Genomic DNA, 24,350 nt, shown 5'->3' on the forward strand with positions numbered 1-24,350 from the left:
CCTGCACTTCTGAAAAGGAAGAAGATGCCAGATTTCTCCCCTTCTCCATCAGCAACATCGGGTTTGAGCTACCTTTGATCCCTCCCAGTTCTAGCTGCAGCAACTTCTGTGTACCATCACCTCCAGCACCAACTCAGCCAAGCTGCCTCTCCTCACAAGTTCAGTACTTTCTCCTTCTCCCCTCTGCTTTAAAAACTCCTCCCATCATCTGCCTGCTCCTCAATACCAGTCACAACTCTGACCTTAACTCTTCCATCCTGCCCACCAGCCTGACCAGTTCCATATTCCCCAGCCAGTATTCACACACCCTCCCCTTTTTGATCCCACTAATCTTCCCTGGGCCCAACTCCAGATTTCTGTGGGTCACCACCTGCCTTCCCTCCCCAGAAGATGTGGATAAGTAAGAGAGCTGCAGGTTTCATGCTCCTCTCACATCTTCTGTATGGCCAGATGTTCTATGCAGAAAGAGCAGCATGCAGAGAGAATTCCCTGTTCCTTCTCCCACTGTGGGGCTGCTTCTGCATCATGGCTGGGAGAAACATCCTGCCTTTAATATGCAATTAATAAACCTTCATTGTATCTTCTAACCTCTGTTATGTTTGAATCATCCAATAAACATTTCATCAGCTGGATGTTTCACCTCTGCTATGTTTTTACCCTGTGATGATACGGAGAGAACGCCAATCTCCAGCCCTCAGTTAGGGCTGTTTTGAATTAAAGAGCATGGTAACAGTGCAACGATACCTGACTAAAAATGGCAGCGTATAGGGCTTCAGCCAGAAATCTTTTTCGGCCTGGCTCAGGTTTCTGATGGCGGCTTCTGAGGGCACCAAAACAGTGACATTGACTCCTGCTGGGATGCTGAAGAGAGACTTCTGTCGTCCAGAGCAAGTAGATGCACAAATAAAACAAGTCAGCACTACATCTACAGCGCAGTACAAATGTTTGTAGCTATGATCCCACTCCCACTGCATGTAAGATTAGTGTGTGGAACTAAAGCTTAAATTCAGATGTACCCAGAGCTGTGCTGGTGGTTGGGTTGGTGGCTGGGAAATAAGTTCTGGTGGGAGTCAGCAAATGCCATGGAAAATTTTTCCACAGCAGTCCAACCTTAATTTGCTGGATGCTGAACCTAGGAAATCTGCAGCTTCAAGGAACAAACCCCAGAACAGGTGCTGCTGAAGGAGAAAGTTCTTAATATTTTTTATATTGCCAGTGCCAAAGGTCACCTTATTCAAAAATGGTTCCAATAGGAGCACATTCACTTGAGTCAGTAAATGCCTTTGAACACCCAAGGCCAGATTTGGACGAAGGACCAAATATGATCTGGCAAATGCAGGTGTAACTGATGGAATGGGTGTTGTGCCTGCTTGTAAGTTTAGCCCCATGTGTTGGGGAACATTTTCAGTGGCCAGCTCCATTCCATGAAGTGCTTACCCCCCTGTCCCAATGGGAACAGAAGACAGTAACAAGAAAGGGAAAGGAAGAGCTACCCGAATTTTTAACTTTACTCTTACTTTTGAAGGGTTGCTATTTGTATATTAGTCCCATGACTTTTTTGTCTCTGTCTTTCACCCAAGGCAGTCAGCTACTTTACAAGAGCCATGAGTTAGCAGCAATATATGGTATGAAGGTCAAGTATGTGATGGTCTCAGTTTCTTCCAGAGCGAGAAGCATGGTCCCTAAAACACGCCATACGAGCCAATGGGTCCACAGTTACAGTCTCTAGAACAGGTGTCTCAGTGTATGCAGTTAGCCATGTGACTCACCACTCAGATGTATGTAATAAAATCGTGCTGAGAACTTAAGAGGGTACATGCCTGCTCCTCACTGACCTTTCACATGGTGCTATTAAAAACATAGCTAAATGCAATCAATCAAACCATTTAGAACAATCTATAAAACTGTCTCAACTAATTTGAAACTTTAAAATACACAGTAATTTTAAAAATTCCACCATTTCCAGAGCTAAAGGTGGGGACTGTTTGATTAATGTACCATGCATTAGCAAGTTCAGCTTGATTTGCCCCCCCGCCCCTTTTTTTAAACAACACATGCAAAGGAAAATTGCCTCTTAACAGCAGATTTAAAAACAGCATCTTTGATCTTTGCTGCTTTTTTTTTTTTACAATTTATATTTTACAAAAACACTTGTAATTGCGTCAGGCAGCATTTTTTACCTTAATCCACTCATAGAAGCCTGCAAAGTGGGAATTCCTGGCCAGCTCCTTCCAAAAGAGAAAGCAACACCAAGATTAGTAGGGAGGGATGAAGCAGGGGGAGGGAAGGGTGGTCCTGTGATCCTTGTTATTTCAAGTTTCAAACACAGCAAACTTGATTGAGTCAAGTGCTTACTGCCTGTCTACACAGAACTTTCAGAAGCAACGCGTCACTCACAAAGGTGTGTTCCGAAGTCAGAGAGCTGGATCTAAACTCTTGATTTTTTTTTTATAATTGGCAAAGTATTGCAAGTTTATCTAATTTCAAGTTTAAGGTGATTAATTCCTTGACAACCTTTGCCTTTTCTAACTACTCAGATGGGGCACAGAGTTCAGAACCAGACCCAAATCAGAACTTCCCCAAAGTTCAAGTCAGATCTTAGGCTCCTCTCTAATTAATGAAGGATTCATATGAGCTCTGCAACATCACACACCTAGGGCACAAGTCAGAAATTGTCAGAAATTGTTGTTGGTAGTTTACATTATAACTTGGGCCTACATACTAATGCTCTACCCAGGGAGAGGGGGAAATACATCAGATTGCCATGCGGACTATGGTAAGAAGAGTCAGATCAGGTACTCTAGAGGGGGGAAAGCGTGGGCAGGGACCCTGTTAGACCATGAATTCTCAACCCCCCCTTGCAGGAGAGAGGGAAAGTATGTTCTCTGTAAAAAGAAAAGGAGTACTTGTGGCACCTTAGAGACTAACCAATTTATTTGAGCATGAGCTTTCGTGAGCTATAGCTCACTTCATCGGATGCATACCGTGGAAACTGCAGCAGACTTTATATACACACAGAGAATATGAAACAATACCTCCTCCCACCCCACTGTCCTGCTGGTAATAGCTTATCTAAAGTGATCATCAAGTTGGGCCATTTCCAGCACAAATCCAGGTTTTCTCACCCTCCACCCCCCCCACACAAATTCACTCTCCTGCTGGTGATAGCCCACCCAAAGTGACAACTCTCTACACAGTGTGCATGATAATCAAGTTGGGCCATTTCCTGCACAAATCCAGGTTCTCTCACCCCCTCACCCCCCTCCCAAAAACCACACACACAAACTCACTATCCTGCTGGATAGTGAGTTTGTGTGTGTGGTTTTTGGGAGGGGGGTGAGAGAACCTGGATTTGTGCAGGAAATGGCCCAACTTGATTATCATGCACACTGTGTAGAGAGTTGTCACTCCTGGGAACTGTAACTATTTTGATGGAAAAGCAGAAGGTGGTATCCTACAGCAATACTCTTCAGTAAATCAAGAGAGCTGTCACTACATCTTGAACAACAATAATACAGCAGGGATCAAACTATTCCCCGCTTCCCTTTTCTTTAATTCATGGGACACAACTCAAACAGACGTATGAATTTTTTTCAAGTTGATGCTGAAGTTTCAAACTGGACAGTTCAACATATCAGTCAGGATGGAAAATTGGCAAAGGATTGATAGCATTACTGAAGCATACGCTGACATAGGTTTTAATTATTTTGTTTTTGAATTAAGTACTTTATACATACTTCAAGAAGTAGCAACTGTTAGTAAAATTATGTACATTTAGCCTCTAATAATCAAGTCCAGAATCAACATGTATCATTGGTACATACATAAATTGCTTAGGGAGGTTGTGGAATCTCCATCATTGGAGACAAGTTAGACAAACACCTGTCAGGAATGGTCTAGACAATACTTAGTCCTGCCTTGAGTGCAGGGGACTGGACTAGATGACCTCTCAAGGTCCCTTCCAGTTCTATAATTCTATGATTCAAACCGTCAGCTGTCGTCACCTGCAGATTTTAGTATGAGCCAGTCAGCTACTGCAAAAAACCCTTGTTCTTTGTATTAAAAGAGAATAATGTTCATTTTCTCCCTACCTTTAATACATCTCCATAACATGTAAATCCATCTCCCATGTAACCGGGAGCGCAAGCACAGGACCTCTCCCCTCCTCCAAGAGGCTTGCACGCAGCCTGTGAGGACAAGAAAATGAAGGATTACGGTGTAATCAAACAGACAGGAACCCTGTGGCAAATGTGGGAACTGATCTCCAGTCTCCCAAATCCCAGGATAGGGCATTAACTACAATGCCATCCTTCCTCTCATGGTCCTGTATGCTGAAATAGTGTATTTTCACTGTACACCTAAGAACTATGCCCCCCCCCAAACCTTCTAGCACAACCTCGTGAAACACGGGAGTGTGAACAAACAAGAAAAACGAATGGCCACAAAGCCTTGACGCTTCATCACAGGTAGATGTGATTATTGCACAACAAAGACAGACGGACTAGGCCAGATTATCGGTGGGTGTAAATCAACATAGCTCCATTGCAGTCGGTGGCACTACACCGAAATACATCCACTGAGGATCTGGCACGACATTCTCTCCCATGAAGGATTTTGGAGAATTCTCCAGCTACTCACCAAATCATGGCAGCCACCGTTGTCCAGCTTGCAAGGATTAATGGGGTCGCAGTTATAGCCATCACCAGCATAGCCCCTCTTGCACATACACTTGCTCTGAAAGTAGAAGAGAGAGGGAGGATCTTCACTACGGACCTATCAGAGTGTCCCAACTGCACAACTAATGCCATCCCTCTTTCAATGAGTCTGGGTCAAGGTCTACTTTTAAGTTAATTTTTAAAATGATTTTCTTCTCAGGGTTGTTAACCGTCCCTGGAAAGTCTGAAATGGAAATATTTCTTTACCAGGCTATTTCCCTCTGTTACGGAGCACACACTGGTTTGTTATGGTAGGGTTGCTCATGAATATAAAGCACTCCAGCATGCACTAGTTTGTTATTGTAGGGTCTCTCAGTGTGACACACTATACCTCAAAGTATCACAACGTAACCCCCATATTCATCATTGGTATGGTGGTGGCATTTCATACAAAGCATGCCTTGCTGAAATTCACTGTTCTGTCAAAATGTGTATATCATCATTGTACACGAAGTTGAGATTTTGCTCAACTTGTTGCTCAACAACTTGAGACGGTTGTTATTGAAATATGCTGCGAGTTTGGGAGACGCCCACTGCTAGCTCTCAAGTGACAACAAAGGTGGTGACCCACACCCAAACGTACGTTAAGTGACCATTACGAGCCATTGACCAGCAGGGGAATTGCAAACAAGACACAATTGTGCAAGCACCACACAATGAGGATTGCTCAACTCTATGACTCAGTTACACAAACACCACACAATGGGGATTGCTCAACTCTTGACTCAGCAAGGCCCACCAGGACATGTCTGGACCATAATTGAGAGTAGAAAATAAGGGACAGTGGCATCACTAGACCATCTCTCTCCTACCTGACCTACACTGAAGACAACAACACTACTGGGAAGACAGACTTTGAACTGAGGAGACTGGTCCCAGACTGACAAGGAAATTCAGCCTGTGTATTAGGAACTGTAACTTATCTGCAACATCCAGTGCTGTGAGAAAAGCTGTTTGATTCAACTCTTGCTTGGTCTGATAAAATTTAGAATTTAGACTGTGATTTTACTTTTATTTCTTAGGTAACCACCTTTGTTCTATATGTCTACTACTTATAATCACTTAAAATCTATCTTTCTGTAGTTACTAAGCTTATTTTAACGTTTTAGTTTTACCAGTCAGTTTGTCTAAAGTGCTTGGGGAATCCGCTCAGAATATGAAGCCTGGTATGTGTCCCCCATCCCTTGACAAAATGGTGAACTGATTAATGACCTTGCATTGTTCAAGAGGAGGTCTACTCTTGAGCAGTGTAAAAGGCTGTATATTTCTGGGGTGCAAGGCTGGGGGCTTGGGAGATTTTCTGGTGTTTCCTTGTGTATAGTTCATGCGTGGCTTAGAGCGCATTCATGCAATTTAGCTGGGTGTGTCTCTGTATGCTGGTGGCTGAGTGATCACAGCATCTGGAGGGGTTTGCTGTTTGTCACTAGAATAGCATCATTCCAGATTGGACCCCAAGGATCCTGTCAGACTCAGGAATGCTGATTTACTAACTCTTGTTTTAATTAAAAAGAAATTAAAAGACTACCATGGATTTTGCCAACAGATGAGAAAAAAATACAGGCCAAACTAAGGGCCTTCCTACTTTGAAGATGGTTAAAGAGACAGAAAATTGCCCAAATGGATGGCTACTTTAACTGCTGTGGCTATTTGATGTATTTATTTTATATTTTAACACTCCTCAAACCTACCTCCACATATCAGTTGTTTGAAACCAGAACCTACAGGACACAGGAACCCAGAACTCCCTGTGGCAGGAAAGACTAACAGCCCATGAAGCTGTGCTTCTGGCAGTGGCCTACACCTGATGCTTCAGGAGAAGGAGCTACCCCCATAATGCCCTTGACTAGTTGTGCAATGCTGTGTATGGGGAAAGATTGCTAGAGAGGTGTCTGTGGGGAGCGCTTTAAATAAAAAAAAAGTTATTTAACTAAGTCCTTGCTATTCAAAGAATTCTCAGGTTTTTTTTTATTGGTTACTAGTATTTCATTGAAACTTACTATATAAGGACTAAATTTTGCTGATTTCATGGAAGCCAATTTCTTTCAGAAACACCAGTCGAGTAGGCCTTGCTGCTGACGTTCCTGGAGCAACAAAAATTGCTGCTCCTAGAATTTCAGATGGCTACAGTGTTGTGTACATAGCAAGTGTCCATAAATCTCAGCGATGGACCAGTTAATGCTGAATATACCTGCCCAGGTCCAACAAAGCTGCAGTCTGCATTCATGTGGCAGCCCCCTCTGGTCTCCAGCACACAGTTATCTATAGCAACACAGGCTTTGCCGTCCCCAGTCCAGCCCTTGTTACACTGACACGTGGCAGTACCAGGGCCTGTACTGGTACATATGGCCTGTGGGGGAGGGGAGAAAAGCAAATTAAACTCACATTAAAACAAATTAAAATAAAACCACTGAGGATGAGAAACCTTCCCAGGAAGTAATATAATTAACTGGCTAATGCACATGTTAAACAGTATCCCCCAATTGGGTAGAATCAGAACTGCTCAGCTGTGTGTCATAGGCCCTACACTGCTAACAGAAATTCACCGTGAGCTCAAGCAGTAGGAGACGGGTTCTGGAGGAGGATGAGAATTTTATCCCTGATGTTGCTGTGAAGCGCTGAGTAAACAGTCTGTGTGGTGCTCTCTCCCTGTCTAGTGGTGGCTGAGCACAGACAGAGGTTGAGGAGTCTGTTAAAGCCCTGGCTCAAGCAGTAGCAGTCACGTATTTAAGATTCAGAGGACCAAGTTCAAACCCACTGCCAATGACCCAGCCACAGGGCAGCATTACACCTACTGCTGCAAAATCCCAGGAGGCTGCAGATGTGTAACAGCATCATCATAATATCCGGCTGTTATATAGCGCTATTCATCAGTAGATTACAAAAAATAATAATAAACAGTCCCTGTAATAGATGAATGGGTCTTGGAATACCTCTCTCACCTGCTCTGGTACCACCCAGTTACCCATGGGAAATAGCAGCTGACTGGTTCCCAAAACAAGGCACAATAAACTTGGTTTCTAAAATAATACTGATTAAAAACCAACTGGAAGAGAGGCAGAAAGACTTGGTATAGTTTCGGAAAAAGCCTCTTAAACCGTTGCAATTCCTTCTGCACCTCTCCACTTCACCACCCTAACGTGTAACCATGGGCAAATCTCAGAAGTGTGGGTTTCTATCTAGATATTTAGATAGTCCCCATCACTGCAGTATCTGAACACCTTTGAATGAACAATTAAACAGATTCTTGCTCAAACCATCCAGATCTTTAGTTTTGCAAAATTGGGTTGTGAATCTTATGAGAACAGGTGCTCTTGTTAGATTTCATGCACTTCCCATTGGGCTGGCAATGATGCAGGAGGAACTCCCTCATGATATTATGGCATTTCCACTTCTGGCTTCTTTTAGATCTGTGGAATGCAGACTTTTCAACCTCTCCAAGAGGCTCAGATTCAGGGCGTGGGTGAAAATATCGGTCTGTTTTTACTGTCTCCATAACTAGGTCTTGCATAAAACCTGGGATGGATTCTCTGGGACCTGACTCTAATTGTTCCAAAGTCAGGGTGGGGAGAGAAAAATCCATGGATAAATCCTATAGATTTGTACTAACAGGGATGAAACCAAAAGGGTTCTATAGACAATTACTCTAAAATTACATCTGATTTCATAGAGTCACAGGCATCAATGTGCTTTACAAACTTGAATTCATTATACCTCACATCACCACTGGGAGGTAAGTGGGGTTTAACCCTATATCACAGAAGGGGAAACTGAGGCATAAGCAGGTCCAATAATGTGTCCAAGGCCACACGAGTCAGTGGCAGATCTGGGAACAGATCTCCTGAATCCTGGACCCCAGCTCTAGCCAGTAGCTAATGTTTCCTCCGTGTTACCCACTCACATTTTCTGAACAGCCTCCTCGTTCCGGCTTCCTACACAGATCAATGGGCAGGCAGGAAAATCCATCCCCTTCATAGCCATCAGTACAGATGCACCTTAAAAACCAAGCACAAAGAGACATGAATTCCCAAGCACAGAAGAGCAGCGAGGCAGAGGGTGTCTGCTAGCACTGCCCTATTAAAATTCAGCAATGAGAGGATTGCACATCTTTAACATGGTGAGGACATTCTTTGATGCTGTGATTTCCTGTGGCATAGACAATCACATACTCACCAATACACAGAGCTGGCTACATCCTATTTATATTACTGGAGCCCCACTGTGCAAGCTGCTGTACAAACATGCACAGCGACACAGCCCTTGCCCCAGTGTACCTTCTCCCCCCCCCCCCCCCCGCAATGTAAATAATAACCTTGCTGTGTTGTTGGAGCTGCAGACTGCGTTCTGGTGACAATACTGAGATGCAGTCGGGCCACAGTTCTGAGAACTTCTGTCACAGAATTCCCCTGTATAGCCATCCTTACATGAATGGGACTGGCACGTTCCCCTGCTGCCTGGCCTGTTATCACAAATTCCATGGATGCAACCGCAATCTGTCAAACGCACGGAGAAGAATCAGTTGCCTGGTGAGTTGGCAAACTCCTGCAGAGAGAGCACTTTTTAGATTTTCCAATTTCTCTTGCAATCTCTTCTCAAGCCAAATGACTGTCAGATTAGTTCTCAATTCTTAGAAGTCACCTGGGAGACATTTCTGCTTTTCCTGAAAATATGCCTAATGGAACAGATCCTCAGCTGGCATAAGTCAATGCAGCTCCACTGTTTTCAATGCAGTCATGCTAATTTATACCAACCAAGGATCTGGCAAGATGTTATTATGAGTAAAGCTGGGGGGGGGGGGGGCGCCTTTACGCTAATGGAAATGGATGTTCAAAGCCATCTCATTCAAAACCATCAGGGTTAGACCCTATCTGGGGCTGGTAAGCAAGGATGACAGCATTTTATCTTCAGTCACTGGACTCCAGGCCCTCAGAGCACTTAGAGATGGGAAAGATGTATTGGGTCATTCCCTCCTGACAGAGATGGATCCAAACACTTTCAAACACTGCTGGGGGGGTTCCAAAATCTGGATCTGAATTTTTCAGTTGAGCCCAACTCCATCTGCCAGACATTGATCCGTGCTTTGCCTACTCCAGCATGAAATAACCCAAATGAAGGGCCTACCTTGTGAAACTAGTCCATAGAGCTCCCTCTTAGGAAAGGTTCCATGCCTACATTCCCACGCCCACTTTGCTCAGTTTACTGCCTGTTACCCATCAGGGTTGCTTTCTTGAGGAATTACAGACCTTCATCACAGTTCTCCCCATGCTTGTTTGGGTTTGAGCAGATGTGGCAGGCTATTCCTTTGAAACCCTCAAAGCAGAGACAGTTGCCATTCCCTTGAAGCCCATCACTACACTAGAAGGAAAGCAAAAAGAAAACTGAAGTGAGCAAGGTGGAGGGAAAATATGTGTGACAGAGACATTAATGTCTAAAGGGAAACCTCACAGGCTCCAGAAAAGCGTGGAGGATTGTGAACCATTTTAGGAGCAAGAAAAAACCACACAGGCTAACATGCTACTGGTGACCAGAAGCAAAGAAGCTGGATGTTAAAATGGTAGTTAAATTGAGACAGCAGCTGAAAGTTCAGATGTTTATTCAGACCTCTGGGGTCTGCAAAACTGGGCTGGAAATCTCATGTGAACACACACTCGTGATTTTTTGGAGCTTCTGCTTTTGGTCCCAGCTGCAGGCAGGAAGCACATGCAAAGTGGAAGAGAAAAACAGACCAAACTTTTTCAAGTATCAGAAAAAATTCGGCTCAAGTTTTGGATGAAGTTTCAAGTGCTTTTACTTTATGTAAACCGGGGAACCTGTGTCCAGTGGGAATAAGATGAGTGTGTAGTGATGACGTGAATTATTTCCTGTACATTCAGAACAAAAACAAAAAAAGTTTCTTGTGGTAATCGAAAATCCTGCATAGCAGTCAGTTCCTACAGAGCTAGCGCCAAATGCCTTGTAATATTTTGTATTTGAGCCTCAGATAGAGTTACAGAGACAGAAAACACACTGACAAATACCATTTGGAATTGCAGCAGATGAGCACACATTGTTCTTCCCATGGCGTTTGGCTCTGAGGGTTATTTTGTTTAGAAGGATCAGCCCTGAACATATATTAATCCATAGCCTTGATCGAGTCTTCTTCCACAAGAGAGAAAAGTTAACCCTGCCTATTGTATGTCACACTGTGATATCTGTTATGAATACAGATTTACACTATTACTGTGAAAAAAGACACTCCATGAATGAAACGTTATAGTGAGATTTGAAAGCACAACAGCCTGGAAATGTTAAGTTTAGTTCCAACAGCAGCCATAACTTGCCTTGCAAATACAACATGCAGTACTTCACTTCTGCGCAGGGCATTGACAACTTGTATACAGTCATATATGTATGTAATGTGAGTAATATGGTAGGAGCGGTAGCTACTGGACACATTTTGCTCTGAGTTACATTGGTATAAATCCTAGAAGAGGCATTAATCTCAGTACCAGACATTGTGGTGTGCGTAGCTATGATTTTGTTTTCTAGCTCCAGGAGACAGAAAGAAATGCCTTGCTCCCCATCTGTAAGACTGTCTGTCTTTAATTTTCTCACAAGCCTGCTCCCTGGCTAGACAGGCAGACCTCTCACATTTAAAGGTGTAGTATAGAGAAATCAATGGCTATGTACAGCACAGACACTGTCCTTACTTTCTCTAGACTGTAAACGATGCCTCTTGTCAGGAGAAAAAGAGGCAGAGAAAGAAAGAAGCAAAGACAAGATGTATCCACTCTTTAAGATGGAGAGCAAGAGTAACAGAATTGAGATTATGTCCTTCCCATCCTTTGTCTATACCCAAGCTTTGTGTGTTCTGTTTCTTTGGCCTTTGCAAAGTTGAGCACAAGACCCTGATAATTTCCATGTTTGGTGCAAAGAATGTGAATTCCTAGTAAACACTGCCAATTAGATGCACATGGCCGAACTCCCCAGCTTCCCACTAGGAGTTTGAAAAGGCTAGTATAATCCAGCCATGGGTCCAACATAGTGGGTTCTGGTGCACTTACATTCCCTCTGCCGTAGCATGGATTGGAGAATCCACCAGGGCATGGAGTGCAGTCAGGACCAAAGAATCCTTTGCAGCACCCAGGTTTCTGAAAAAGACAGAACATTGGTACACCGTGTGGAGAAGCTTAGTGTATTAAACACCATACAACACGTATTTGGTCTGAACTCAGATCTCTTTCTCTTGTTCCTCTCAGTGCTCAGACTACAAGTCTGCCGTTTTCCATTTGCAAGTGTTAAATTCAGTTCTTCCAGTGGCAGTGGATTAATCAAAAGGACTATTTGACCTGGATTCTGAACTATGCCTCCAATATCCCCCACACCTCAATTTTCCCCCCAGCAATACCCTCTTACCGCACCCAACCAGGGTTCCCCCCCCAGCAAAACCTACTTCCTTCCCCTCCTGCCCATGTGCTGGATTTTGGGGCCCTGTGTTTTTGACTGTTCTGAGCCATGGCTGCCCTTTGTCCATCCCTGCCAAAATCTGCATCGTTTAGGAAGGCGAGTGCTCCTGCTGGGTCACTCCAGGGAGCTGATATGCTTTGCTAACAGAAGCACAACAAATAGAAGGCAAACATTTCACAAGACGCGCACAGGTCAGTGTGTACTCTTGGCTCCCTGATGACTGATCACTTGCAAGCAGCTTGACATCTCTAGCCAGGATGAGGCTGTTTCCCAAAACACCTGATAGAGTTTCAGCAACAAGATACGATCACTCTGCAAGCTTAACATGCACTCTCTAACTGCACTCTGTTTCCTTTGAGAGACGTGTGGGGCTCTGTGATAGAAGAGGAGCTGTCATAAACATCATGCTCTCTGTTACGATGTTTCCTTCACCTCAGCCTGTCACATTCAAGGTGGCTCGTGTAGATTTAGCCACGCAGCTTCCATCAGCACTTAACGGCGGAGTCATACAGATCAATCCTCAAGTGTTTTACTGAATATTTACCCCTAGGAGGGAACTTCCCCAGTTAGTGCAGTCCATCCCCAGTCCAGTGGCAGGACACAGGATATAGACACTGAGTGGGAGGTGTGATTCTCAGCTCAAGGAGACATACTCGCACTAGATCTGATTGAGTTAGCATGCTAAAAATAGCATAGCCACAGCAGCGTGAGCAGTAGAAGCTAGCTGCCCTGAGTACGTATCTATGGCTTCATCTGGGTGTGCACTGGGGGCAGCTAGCCCTTCCCACTGCTTGTGCGGCTGCAGCTGTACACAATTTTTAGCATGTTAACTGGATCAGTGCTAGTGCGGTTGTGTCTCCTTGAGCTGGGAATCACACCCCTGGCATGAAGTATATCCACACCTTTAGGGTATGTCTATCCTGCAGGTGGGAGATGTGACAGAAGCAGGTTTAGACATATCTGAGCTAGCTTTGTCATGCACGAGCCAGCGACAAAAGCAGTGAAGCCACGGTAGCATGGGAGGTAGCCACCGACCTGAGTATGTACCCAGGGGCCTGGGTGAGTGGAGCTAGCCGTGCCACCACCTGTGCTTCACGGCTATTGTTACTCACGTTAGATTAGCTCAAAGCTCGCGTGGGTACGTCTACACATGCTGCAATCACACCTCCCGACGGCAGGGTAAACATACCCTTAGTGTGGGAGCACTTCCCTGCCCCACCGGCCACTTGTACCCCAGTTGGGAACCAACCGGTTCAAGGCAAAACACTCTCCTCTAGCTAAGCCAGGAGAAGCCAAGTTAAGCTCTCTTGAATTGAAATGTGCCCTTGCATACGATACGTCACACTTACCAGAATGGTTTGATTGCAGTACCTGGCACAGCCCTTTTTCAGGACGTTGAAGCCTAATGGATCATGGACATAGACACATTCACTTGGATAGTTCCCCTGAGCCTTCAGAAATGAAACAAGTCATCAGCACAACAGCTATGTTCATGCTTTTCCCCTCCCCCTTGCTGCAAAGGGTAACTGTATATCATTGAGCTGAGGAAGTTCATGAGAGTGTCAAGGTGAACTAGATATCATTATGGAGAGCCTATTGTACTGAAAGGCATACAACTGCTTCCTCTGCCTCACAAGAGTCCATAAATCAGACCCTAGTGATGGCCATCTGTTCTGATCAAACAGCTTGTGCTAGGACAGAACACTGCAGGTACTTAAAAACTGGGTCACAAACAAGTCTCTCTATTGTTTGGTTAACAAGCCAACAATGCACATGATGGAAGCAAGTTAACTTGCTACCAGTCCCATAAAGAGAAAGAGTTGAGAGGTGGAAATAATTGCTGGGGTAACTCTAGTGACTTCAGAGGAGTTGTTCTGGGGATGAACTTGGCCCCACAATGCCTCTAACTTCACCAGTTACTGTTAGAGTGCAAACTCAGGGCCAAGGTTTTCAGAAGTGACTAGTGAGTTTGGGGGGCCCCATTTTTAGATGTCCAAGTTGAGATACCTAAAAGGGGCTTTTCTGAAAATCAGACCCCTTTGAGGTCTCAGAATGTGGGCACCTAAATATGAAGCCACTGAAAATCACTCACTAGTTTTGAAAATCTTAGCCAGGCACTTTAAATCTTGGGAGCAAAACCTGCCCACAGCAGCATGACCGTTTCTGATGGTCTTTGTCCACAGCCGGGAAGCAGGGGATGCTGCTGTCTCACAGCAGGAGTAAGACGATAGCTGCTGGAGACTGTGGGTAACATTTTCTACAATTTTATTTTTTAAAAAGTTCTAACAGTTCAAAACCGAAATGGAAACGTTTTGTTTCAGGTTGAAAAAAAATGTTTTGTTCGACTCAAAACAAATGTTTTTCAACTTTTCAGTATGGCTGGCGCCCTAAAAAATCAGGACAAGAGTTGTGCAAATAATTAAGTCCCCAAGTCATTTTTTAAAAGAAATAGGGTCTTTAGAATATCTCACCCTATATTTTTTTCTTGTTTTCTTAGCATGCCCAGTCTGAGATTGGTTTTACACCCTTCACTCATGCAAAATTAACTCTAGTGAGAGTTGGACTGAGTAAGGACTGCAGGATTTGTCTCTCTGCTAGGAGCAAAATAATTCACATAGCTGGGACTAGGTAGAAATCAGAATGAATTTGTGCCTCAGCACACTGGAATCAACAGCATATCTGATGGGACCGAACTCCACTTTGAACAACAAAAGAAGAGCTGACCTCACCTGGCAGGAACACCCATCAGCGACACCCAATCAGCAACCACTTCCAACCTGCTTCAGACAACCTCTAGCCACTCTGCCTGTCAGAGCCATGTGCAGACTCACCTCAGCCTGGCAGACTCAACATGTACCAGTCAGGCTGCCTGAACCAAAAGCGAGCTATGTCGCACCCACCAAGAATCAGGCTAGACAAGTGGCTAGACAAGGCACAACAGGTTTGCTGCATCTTTCCAATGACCAAGATACAACATGTGCATATTCCCACTAGAGCAGTGGTTTTCAAACTTTTTTTCTGGTGACCCAATTGAAGAAAATTGTTGATGCCCATGATCCAACGGAGCTGGGGATGAGGGGTTTGGGATGTGGGAGGAGGCTCAGGGCTGGGGCAGAGAGTTGGGGTGAAGAGGTGAGGGCTGCAGAGTAGGGCCGGGAATGAGGGGTTCAGGGTGTGGGAGGGGGCTCTGGGCTAGGACAGGTGTTTGGGGTGTGGGAGGAGGTCAGGGCTCTGGGCTAGGACTGGGGATGAGGGGTTTGGGATGCAGGAGAGGGCTCAGGGCTGGGGCAGGAGATTGGGGCATGGGCTTACCTCCGGCGGCTCCTGGTCAGCAGCGCAGGCGCAGCCAGCAAGTCCGGCTCCTAGGTGGAGGCCCGCAGTCATCGCCCGGCCAATGGGAGTGTATTGCCAGTGCTTGGGGCGGGGGCAGTGCGCAGAGCCCCGTGGCCCCCCTGCCTATGAGCTGAACCTGCTGCTGGCTGCTTCAGGGGTGCAGCGTGGTGTCAGAACAGGTTTTTACTAGTTTTTACTGGCCGGCTATCAGGGATCCTGGGTGCTGAGCAAGGCAACCAGTGCCTTGCATTCCGTGACCCAGTACTGGGTCGCAACCCAAACTTTGAAAACCACTACACTAGAGGAACAGCAACATGGTTTTGGTAGAATCAAGGTTGGTGATTCCTTTGAGTGGCAGTTGATTAGCACGTTGAAAAGGGCAGGAGGACAAAGGCTGGGCTTCAAGATCCGACTGGTAGGGAAAGGTGTTCTCTCTGGTGGAGTCAGTGTGTTGGAAGTCTAGTTTCACTTAACATACACAATGCTTCATGTCACTCCGGTGATCAGGTTCTGCACACTTCAGAACCAGAGGCAGCATAGACCAGTGGATTAAGCCCTGGACTAGGACCAAGAAGACCTGGGTTACACTCCTGGCTTTGTCACTGACCTGCTGTGTGACATTGAGCAAGTCACTTCCCCTCACTGTGCCTCAGTTTCCACTCCCACCCGTTGTCTGTCTTGTCTATTTAGATTGTAAGCTCTTTGAGTTATCAGCACTCTTACTGTGTATCTGTACAGTGTCTAGCACAATGGGTGCTATTATAATACAAATAAACAACAAGGTATTTACCATTTCTATGCTGTGAGGAGGGCAAACGCTGGTGTTCAAGGCCCCACAATCAACACAAGAGCCCTGTTATAAAACCAAGAGAAGAAAAGTCCTTCCCATAAAAGTATTTACATTTATACACACTCAAACATAACCCCATTTTATGCTCATGCATGAAGAACAACGCAGAAATATTGCTTTTGACACCTTTTTTTTTTTTTGCCATAATAAGAAATATGACCAAAGAAGTTTTAAGAAGCAAAGATTCAGGAACAAGGTGAGTTTCTCATTTAAAGAAAAAAAGTTTCCCAGATAATTTCTGTGGGTATTGCTCACATCTCAAAGTGCTGGGAGTTACGCAGGTACATCTCTCTGAGATGAGGACAAACCACTCGGGCCTTTGGCTAATAGATATTGTTTGTAGCTGTGTTGGAAGCTGTGTTTTACAGTTAATGCTTTAGGTCTCACAACACCCAGAAGTACTGTGGACTCTTACATCAATTCTGGGCTATTACTGGGGCCTCAATCCAGCACAGAGATGGACACAGGTGGACTTCAAACCTGTAACGGGCCCCGCTGGCTTCAGTGGAGCTCTGTGAAGGAACCAGCTCTGGCCCAAATGCGGGACAGTGTATGTGAAAAACACCCAGAATAAGGGACACAAAAAACCCATTCATGCAGGAAATTTAATCTTTTGTGAAACTCCTTCCTTCAGTTTTCAGAGTAGCAGCCATGTTAGTCTGTATTCGCAAAAAGAAAAAGAGTACTTGTGGCACCTTAGAGACTAACAAATTTATTTGAGCATAAGCTTTTGTGAGCTACAGCATTCCGATGAAGTGAGCTGTAGCTCACGAAAGCTTAGGCTCAAATAAATTTGTTAGTCTCTAAGGTGCCACAAGTACTCCTTTCCTTCCTTCAGTGTAAACGACTCTTTCTGTAGCCTCAGTGCAGAGAGTCTTCATTTCAGATGTAAATAATTTTCAACAATAGAAGTGACGGGGCACCAAATTTGTGTGGAACGTAGGGAATTTGGGACTAAAATGAAGGCTGCTGGAGAGGTTTGCTGTGTGGGAGGAGGGGGATGCATGCCTTTCATTGTAGGATCAGCATTCCATACAGCACTTGCTACATCTTTATGTGCTCCTGCTGTGACTTCAATGGGACAGCAGCCAGCCTCTTTGAAAAAGTGCCATCAGAAGGCATTGCAAAGCCACAGGGCATTTCAAAAGATTTAGTTTACATAAAGAAATAAAAACGATTCGGCTTCCCAGTCCAAACTAATAGGAGACAAGTTCAGAGCCAGGTGATCAGGCATTATCAAACTGGTTGGCAGCTCTGGTATAAACAGGAAGGATTGCATGTCAAACAATTCCCAAATAGCAGCCCTCTGAGGACCTAAACTCCTTTCTGAATCATGGATATCTTGGGTAGGAGGGAAAAAGTGCTGCTCTAAGTCTTTTGTCAAAAACAAATTCCTAAGAGAAAACAGCTGACTTCCCAGCAAAGTCGTGTGGAAGTGTTAGCAGAAGAAATACTCACAGCACGTACACTGGCTAGCTCTGGAGGCAGTCTAGCACCAGGGTTCATAGTGTGGGTGAATTAATTCACAGTGTGAGAATACACAGACATACCTTCTGTGCTCAATTAGAATCTATCTGAGGTTTGTCTGTAGCACCCACTGGGGGAAAGAATGGAAAAACTTGACTTACTGCTATGATTTTGTGCTGTTCTTCATTGCACCTCTGTGGCAGAATGGGGATTATCGAAGGGGGAATGAAGATGCCATCCAAGGTATGAATGATTCCATTTGACGCCACAATGTCCCTCTTGATCAAGGGAATGCCAGAATCATCCAACAGAATTCTCCCCTGTTCCAAAAAACCCCCAAAACAAAACAAAATCAATACCCTAAGTCATTCCCACTCTTAAACAACGTAAGGAGACATGCTGGTAAATTACAATACGCAGTCTCTTCAATATCAGCCACACAATATCCATTTTTCCTAGTGGAAGACAGGAGGGGAGAATGCACAGTAGATTTAAATAAATCTACTTTACTAAGCAGAGGACTTAGCAGAGTTTGCCTGAGTCATAAAGTCCTGTTCCAGAACCAAACTTTTTCAAAGCTTTGAGTGTTTATATTTCGACTTTGGTTTCAGCCCATCTCTAGCATGTGGTGCTTACATCCTCACTGATATTGACAGTCAGTATCTGGTTTGCCATGGTTATAATCTGTGGCATCGTTGTCAGTTTCTCCACAGTCACCTGAAATATATATACAAAAAGGAGACAATGCTATGAAAAACAAACTGGAGGAGGAGAGAGAGTTGTATGTATTTCAGAATCACTACAAATTCTCTCCCTAAACCAGCTTTGAAGAGTTGACTTTAATATTTAAACTTTCCTCTGCAAAATACAAACATGACTAAGGCTACAGTTTAGTCATGGGTATTTTTAGTAAAAGTCATTGACAGGTCACGGGCAATAAACAAAAAATCATGGCCTGTGACCTGTCCATGACAAACTATAAATACCCCTGACAAAACCTTGGGGCGTGGGGAGGGGCGCAGGGGGACACCTTTGTGGGTGCTGCTGGGAGGGGGGGGTTGCGCTTGGGCCAGACTCAACCTTTCTGGACTACTGTACCCCTTTCAGGAGTCTGATTTGTCTTGAGTACCCCAAGTTTCACCTCCCTTGAAAATTACTTGCTTACAAAATCAAACATAAAAATACAAAAGTGTCACAGCACACTTACTGAAAAATTGCTGACTTTCTCATTTTTACCTTATAATTATAAATCAACTGGAATATAAATATTGTACTTACATTTCAGTGTATAGTATATAGAGCAGTATAAACCTGTCATTGTCTGTATGAAATTTTAGTTTAAATACTGACTTTGCTAGTGATTTTTATGTAGCCTGTTGTAAAACTAGGCAAATATCTAGATGAGCTGATGTACCCCCGGAAGACCTCTGAGTACCCCCTGGGGTATACATACCGCTGGTTGAGAACCACTAGTCTAGAGCATGTTTGCAAAACATAACAACAATGGTCTTCCCTGAACAGAGAGACCAGGCTACTGTAGCACAAATCATGTTGGAAAATGGTTGTAGTTTTCACTGTTCTGTTCTTAACGTGGACAGGTTTATAAAAAGTAGAGAATAAAGGGAGGTAGCTAAGAACCTCATGTTAACAGCTCACCTATGATACAAATCAACACTTTTTGTGTCTGCAGGATCAGACAACTAAAAGTAAACTCATATCAAGGAATTAAGTACTGATCAAAAGCCAGTGAAGTCAATGGAAATTCTCCCATTGACTTGTTTGTGCTTTGGACCAGGCCTTATCTGAGCTGATGAAATATGGGTGTTAGTTGTGCTGGACAAAAAAAACAACAGCAGCAAAACACAAAAGGGGGTCACATTTGTATGTTCTCACCAGGTGAAATTCACCCCTGTGCAGAGCACTAGCACAAGGTCTGTGCACCATGTAAGCTCTATATTGGAACTAAATACAGCCTTTTCACTAAATCTGGTCCTTCTTCTTGCTAACCTGAAAGGTAACACTATAACTAATACACATTTATTTAAGCAATTATACTGTTACTTAGAATCTTAATTTATACATTTTTATTATGTCAGAAAGTGATGACTTTCCTATCTTCTAGATGGTTAACTTTTTGCTTGTGATTTGTCTCATGCTGCATTTGGATGGAAATTGAAATTAATTTAAAAATCCATAAAACCAGCATTTTAAAATTGTTTTTTATTAGTTAAACTCTCCTAAATGTGCTGGATACATCAGAAAAATAAATTTATGAGAATGTTTTGGTCTTAAAACTAAGTTAGCTAGTGAATTGAACTGATTATTTCTGGACATCATGTCCTGCATGTTTTTAGAACCAGTAGATCTAATCTTCTCCCATGTTGTTTTACTCATAGATTGGAAGAGGAAAAGAAGCTTTTTCAAGTCCCAATCAGTTTCCTCAACTGACATTTAGAAAAATGTAAATACCAGCATTTGCTCCATTGTAAAGACTGAAAATTATATAGATGCTTAATACAATACATGACACTGTGTCATACTTATAAAGCCTGAGCCAGTGTAAAAAATTAAAGATGGCTACCCACTGATTCTAAATATAATTGAAAAAACAGCTCCCTTTAACCCATTACAATTTGAGGAGGGCTTATTAATGTAGCATTTTTTATTATTTTAATTATTTTAAAAGATTATAGTAAATTTAGGCCTTAATATAGGTAGCAATAATTTCAAATTTAATTTTAAAACAGGTCGGTTTTTTAAAAAGAAGAATGAATATATTTATTCTTTAACTTTTTTTTTATTTAATATTTAAATAAAATCAGATATTTTGAGCCTGGATGACTGGATGGTTCAAACACTGGTTGCCAATATCCATTATTCAGAATGGTCAAAAAGTTATCAGAGACTGGCAGTCATTCAGTGGCCTATGTGCAATAAGTTTGGTGGATCTCAGTCCAGTTTCTAGTGGGTAGGTGTCCATAGCACAAAAGCCATTAACAAAACTGGTGTTAACTGGTTCCTTTGTTGGCAATCTCAGTAAATATGCCTAATCTATAAACTAAGTGGGCATGGAGGCTGAACTCCCTCCAGGTCAAGACTGAGACACGTTGGAGTGGACTCGCCACTATCTGTGCTCTACCATTTATGTGGACAGAGGGCTCCAGGACTGGCAATCTGACACCTTTCACAAGTCCCACATTATATGTAAAAACATCTAGAACAGAAGAGAAAAAAAACCTGGATCTTTTTGGAAATATTAGACTACACAAGGGAATGCATTACACGACAGTATGAATCCACTGATTTCAACGCATTTAACACCACGGATGAATTTGGTCCAAAAGGGACAAACATGTTGCTCTTAACATTGCCTCATTTATAAATCTTAATGGCAAACTTTGGAAACTCCTAATTAACCTTTTGAAAATAAAGGAAAAAACCAAGCATTTCGCGTCTCATAGGTTTTGTGGAGTAATATTTTCATTTTAATGATAAAATGTTAAAGAAAACACACACACACACCCCCCACCCGCCCACCCAAGAAACTAAGGGCTTTATCATTAGGGCCCTGATCCAGCCAAGCACTTAGACACGATTAACTTCAAGCATGTGAGTAGACTCATTGAAGTCAGTGGGATGACTCACATGCTGAAATGCTTTGCTGTCTCAGGGCCTCTGTCACATCTCTCTCACTCTTCCTCTGTGGGAAGCCTAAGCAATGAAGAGGTAGCTAGAGGGACACTGAAGAACTGAACACAAGTCAGTGTTTAATTATATGCTGGCCCAAATGACTCCAATACCCTGGAAACTAAGATGCCTTACCGCCGCTGCAGTGTAGATATGATGTTTCACAAGCTCCTGAAGCTTATTTATCCCCTAGGGAGGGAAATGGAGATAATGACGACAATAAATAGATGCTCTCTCCTGGCATTTGGCACAAAGAAGAGGGAACTGACATGAAGCATTCTGGTAACCAGTGAATTTGAAATGTACGTGGATTTTTACAGTATCTTTACTTGAAAGGTAATTTTTTAAAAATCTGCATTTAACAATATAACCAAACTTGTGATACGATTGCCATTGCTGGTCACATCAGCATGAAAAACAGAGCTTCCTTCTGGAGTGTTACAGGAACTGGAACATACTTTGCTCAAATATGGAAAGAGCAACTTCCAGCTGAGATAGGTTCATCACACACATTTGTGTCTTTACATTAAATTCTGAGTTTGCCAGTACCATTTTAATCTCCTAACTGATCATACTCCCTTTGACACAAGCCCATCTCATTAAACCTAATGCCACAAGAGGAATTCATCCAAAACACTGATGAAATCTCACCTCTGTAAAAAGATAAATAAGCCTCCCATCTCTTAACTTATCCACTCCATTGTTGCTTGGCACAAACACAGTGAAGGGTCCTGGTCCATCCAGTATTGAAGGCAGGCCACAGTTCTGCAAATATTAAACAGCAGTGGAATGAAACTTTTTAGTCTAAAACAAGGATGAGTTAGCGAAAGATGGGCTGTAAGAAAGGGAGGAAATTCAGAGAGGCCCTGTAGTCTGCTAGGGACTTTGCTACTGCTAATAAACGTATACTGAAAATGGTCAAGTTCTGCTGTGATGGGCAGCAGCATAAAGTCCTAATATAGACAGACAGGAACCTGCCCTAGCAAAACAGCTGAGCCAAAAAAGCTACTGGCAGAAAACAGTCATAACAGTTTAAACAGAGCTCCTGTAAGCAACTGGTATTTCACTAGTGCTTTCCCATTGCAGGTTTTACACAAACAAGAATACATATGCATAGACTAACCCCTCTATCTGAATATAACTAGAGTGAGAAAAATAGAATCAAAACTATATTCCAAGATGTGTTTAATACATTTTGCAAATGAACAGTAACTGATGGAATGGTTCCCTGAAAACAGGAATGCTGCAAAACATTTCAGAGTGTAACACTACAGGGGGGGTGGACAGCTCAGGGGACCAACAACAGGATATGGAACATTTCCCTTGGGCCATCAGGTCAAACCTGGCTCAGGGACAAGGGCCTCAGGGGATTATCATCTTAAGGCTATTTGTGTTTAAGTATCTGTATGAAAAGCAACAGTGGCTTCAATCCAGTTCCTAGTGGGCAGGTATCCACAACACAATCAAGGCTTTCATTAGCAGTCACAGCAGAGAGGCCATGGACTGAATGAACCACGGAGAAACTACTCTCTTCTCTCTCCTAGATGTGGCCCCCTTTGGTTCAGGTGTGAAGTGCACTGGTGGGGAAGCTTGAACTGTAGCTGACTGTGCTGTACCTGTTCTATGGATAAAGAGAAGACTTTTGTCCCCAGGATGTCAATCCAGCATTTTTCACCTACACTAAGTTTTCTTATAAAGGAAGCAAAATAAAAGTGACAGGTTTCAGAGGAACAGCCGTGTTAGTCTGTATTCGCAAAAAGAAAAGGAGTACTTGTGGCACCTTAGAGACTAACCAATTTATTTGAGCATGAGCTTTCGTGAGCCACAGCTCACTTCATCAGAAATAAATCAAAAATAAAATAAAAGTGGTGACATTGCAAAAATGTCAACTACAGAAAGTCAAGCTACTGAAGCTATTTTTTTTAAATGCAGTTTTTCAGTGCAAACAGCTACCCCGTTTCCTGAGAGAATGCTACAGCTGTACCACAGCAAACGTTCACAGTCCCCCACACAGCACTGTCCTGAGGGGCAGACAAACACTCTCACCTCCAGGATAGTTTCAAATCGACTGAAGATCTCCATTGAAGCAAGGATCTCCCCAATGGTTTTCTGCAAGTAGAGATAAAAGGAAAGGGGAAAGAATGGATGGGATTCAAGTGAGGTCAGGGCAGGAACTAGAGTGCCCTTTGTTTCAAAACTTGCAAGTTGTGCGCTAGAGAAGTCATAGAATACTGTAGTTCCCATTGTATTTTTGAAAAATCTGCCATAACTGGTTGACTCAACAGCAACCTAGACTGATGTAATTTAGATCTGAGATTCACTCTTACACACAACAAACCCAGTCTTCAGAGGCACCATGCAAATTTGTAGCTCCCACTTTCAGTGCATGACTCTGTCTTTTGGAGACTGACCTTAGTGGGAGCTAACATGTGGTCATCAGTGCTGCAAAGATAGAACCACATGCTTTTCCCAGCTAAACCAAAATCAGCTCTGTTCTTGTACGTAGGCAGCGAATGGCAGTGCACAAGAATCCTGCTCTCCTGTATTTTGAAAACAAGTTCCCTCTATACGACCTGCATATGAGAACAGAGCAGATAGACCCAAAGCAGGGGAAAAACATCATATGCATGCACACACCTGAAAACATGAAGAAAAGCCAGTGCCCTTTGTTTTGGTAGGGCTGTCTATGCGGACATTTTTGTTGTGTTGATAACAGTTATAGTGCTTTTTTTAAAACACCAAAAAATTCAAAGACTGAAAGGACAATGTGCAAGGAAAAAGATAACCCAGATTTGGTTTTGTGTTTGTACAGCACTTAACACAATGGGGTCCTGGGGCATGACTGTGGCTCCTAT

At 43.4% G+C, this 24,350-nt stretch overlaps 1 protein-coding gene across 2 annotated transcripts in view; it reads right to left on the bottom strand.

Annotated features, from left to right (window-relative positions):
- Window positions 1-24,350, bottom strand: part of STAB1 (stabilin 1) — a 100,908-nt gene that overhangs the window by 49,361 nt on the left and 27,197 nt on the right. For both annotated transcript variants that reach the window (XM_048859206.2, XM_075130604.1), the window contains 16 exons: window positions 23,542-23,604; window positions 22,147-22,260; window positions 21,631-21,684; window positions 18,445-18,525; window positions 17,970-18,128; window positions 16,282-16,344; window positions 13,508-13,609; window positions 11,756-11,842; window positions 9,956-10,067; window positions 9,025-9,205; window positions 8,614-8,707; window positions 6,904-7,062; window positions 4,639-4,734; window positions 4,092-4,187; window positions 2,181-2,228; window positions 745-875 (listed from right to left, as the gene is read on the bottom strand). In XM_048859206.2, coding sequence (XP_048715163.1) covers window positions 745-875; window positions 2,181-2,228; window positions 4,092-4,187; window positions 4,639-4,734; window positions 6,904-7,062; window positions 8,614-8,707; window positions 9,025-9,205; window positions 9,956-10,067; window positions 11,756-11,842; window positions 13,508-13,609; window positions 16,282-16,344; window positions 17,970-18,128; window positions 18,445-18,525; window positions 21,631-21,684; window positions 22,147-22,260; window positions 23,542-23,604 — 1,640 coding nt within the window. The remainder of the gene's footprint in view (window positions 1-744; window positions 876-2,180; window positions 2,229-4,091; window positions 4,188-4,638; window positions 4,735-6,903; window positions 7,063-8,613; window positions 8,708-9,024; window positions 9,206-9,955; window positions 10,068-11,755; window positions 11,843-13,507; window positions 13,610-16,281; window positions 16,345-17,969; window positions 18,129-18,444; window positions 18,526-21,630; window positions 21,685-22,146; window positions 22,261-23,541; window positions 23,605-24,350) is intronic.

This window comes from Caretta caretta, chromosome 7, assembly GCF_965140235.1.
Source record: "Caretta caretta isolate rCarCar2 chromosome 7, rCarCar1.hap1, whole genome shotgun sequence".
Taxonomy (NCBI): domain Eukaryota; kingdom Metazoa; phylum Chordata; order Testudines; family Cheloniidae; genus Caretta; species Caretta caretta.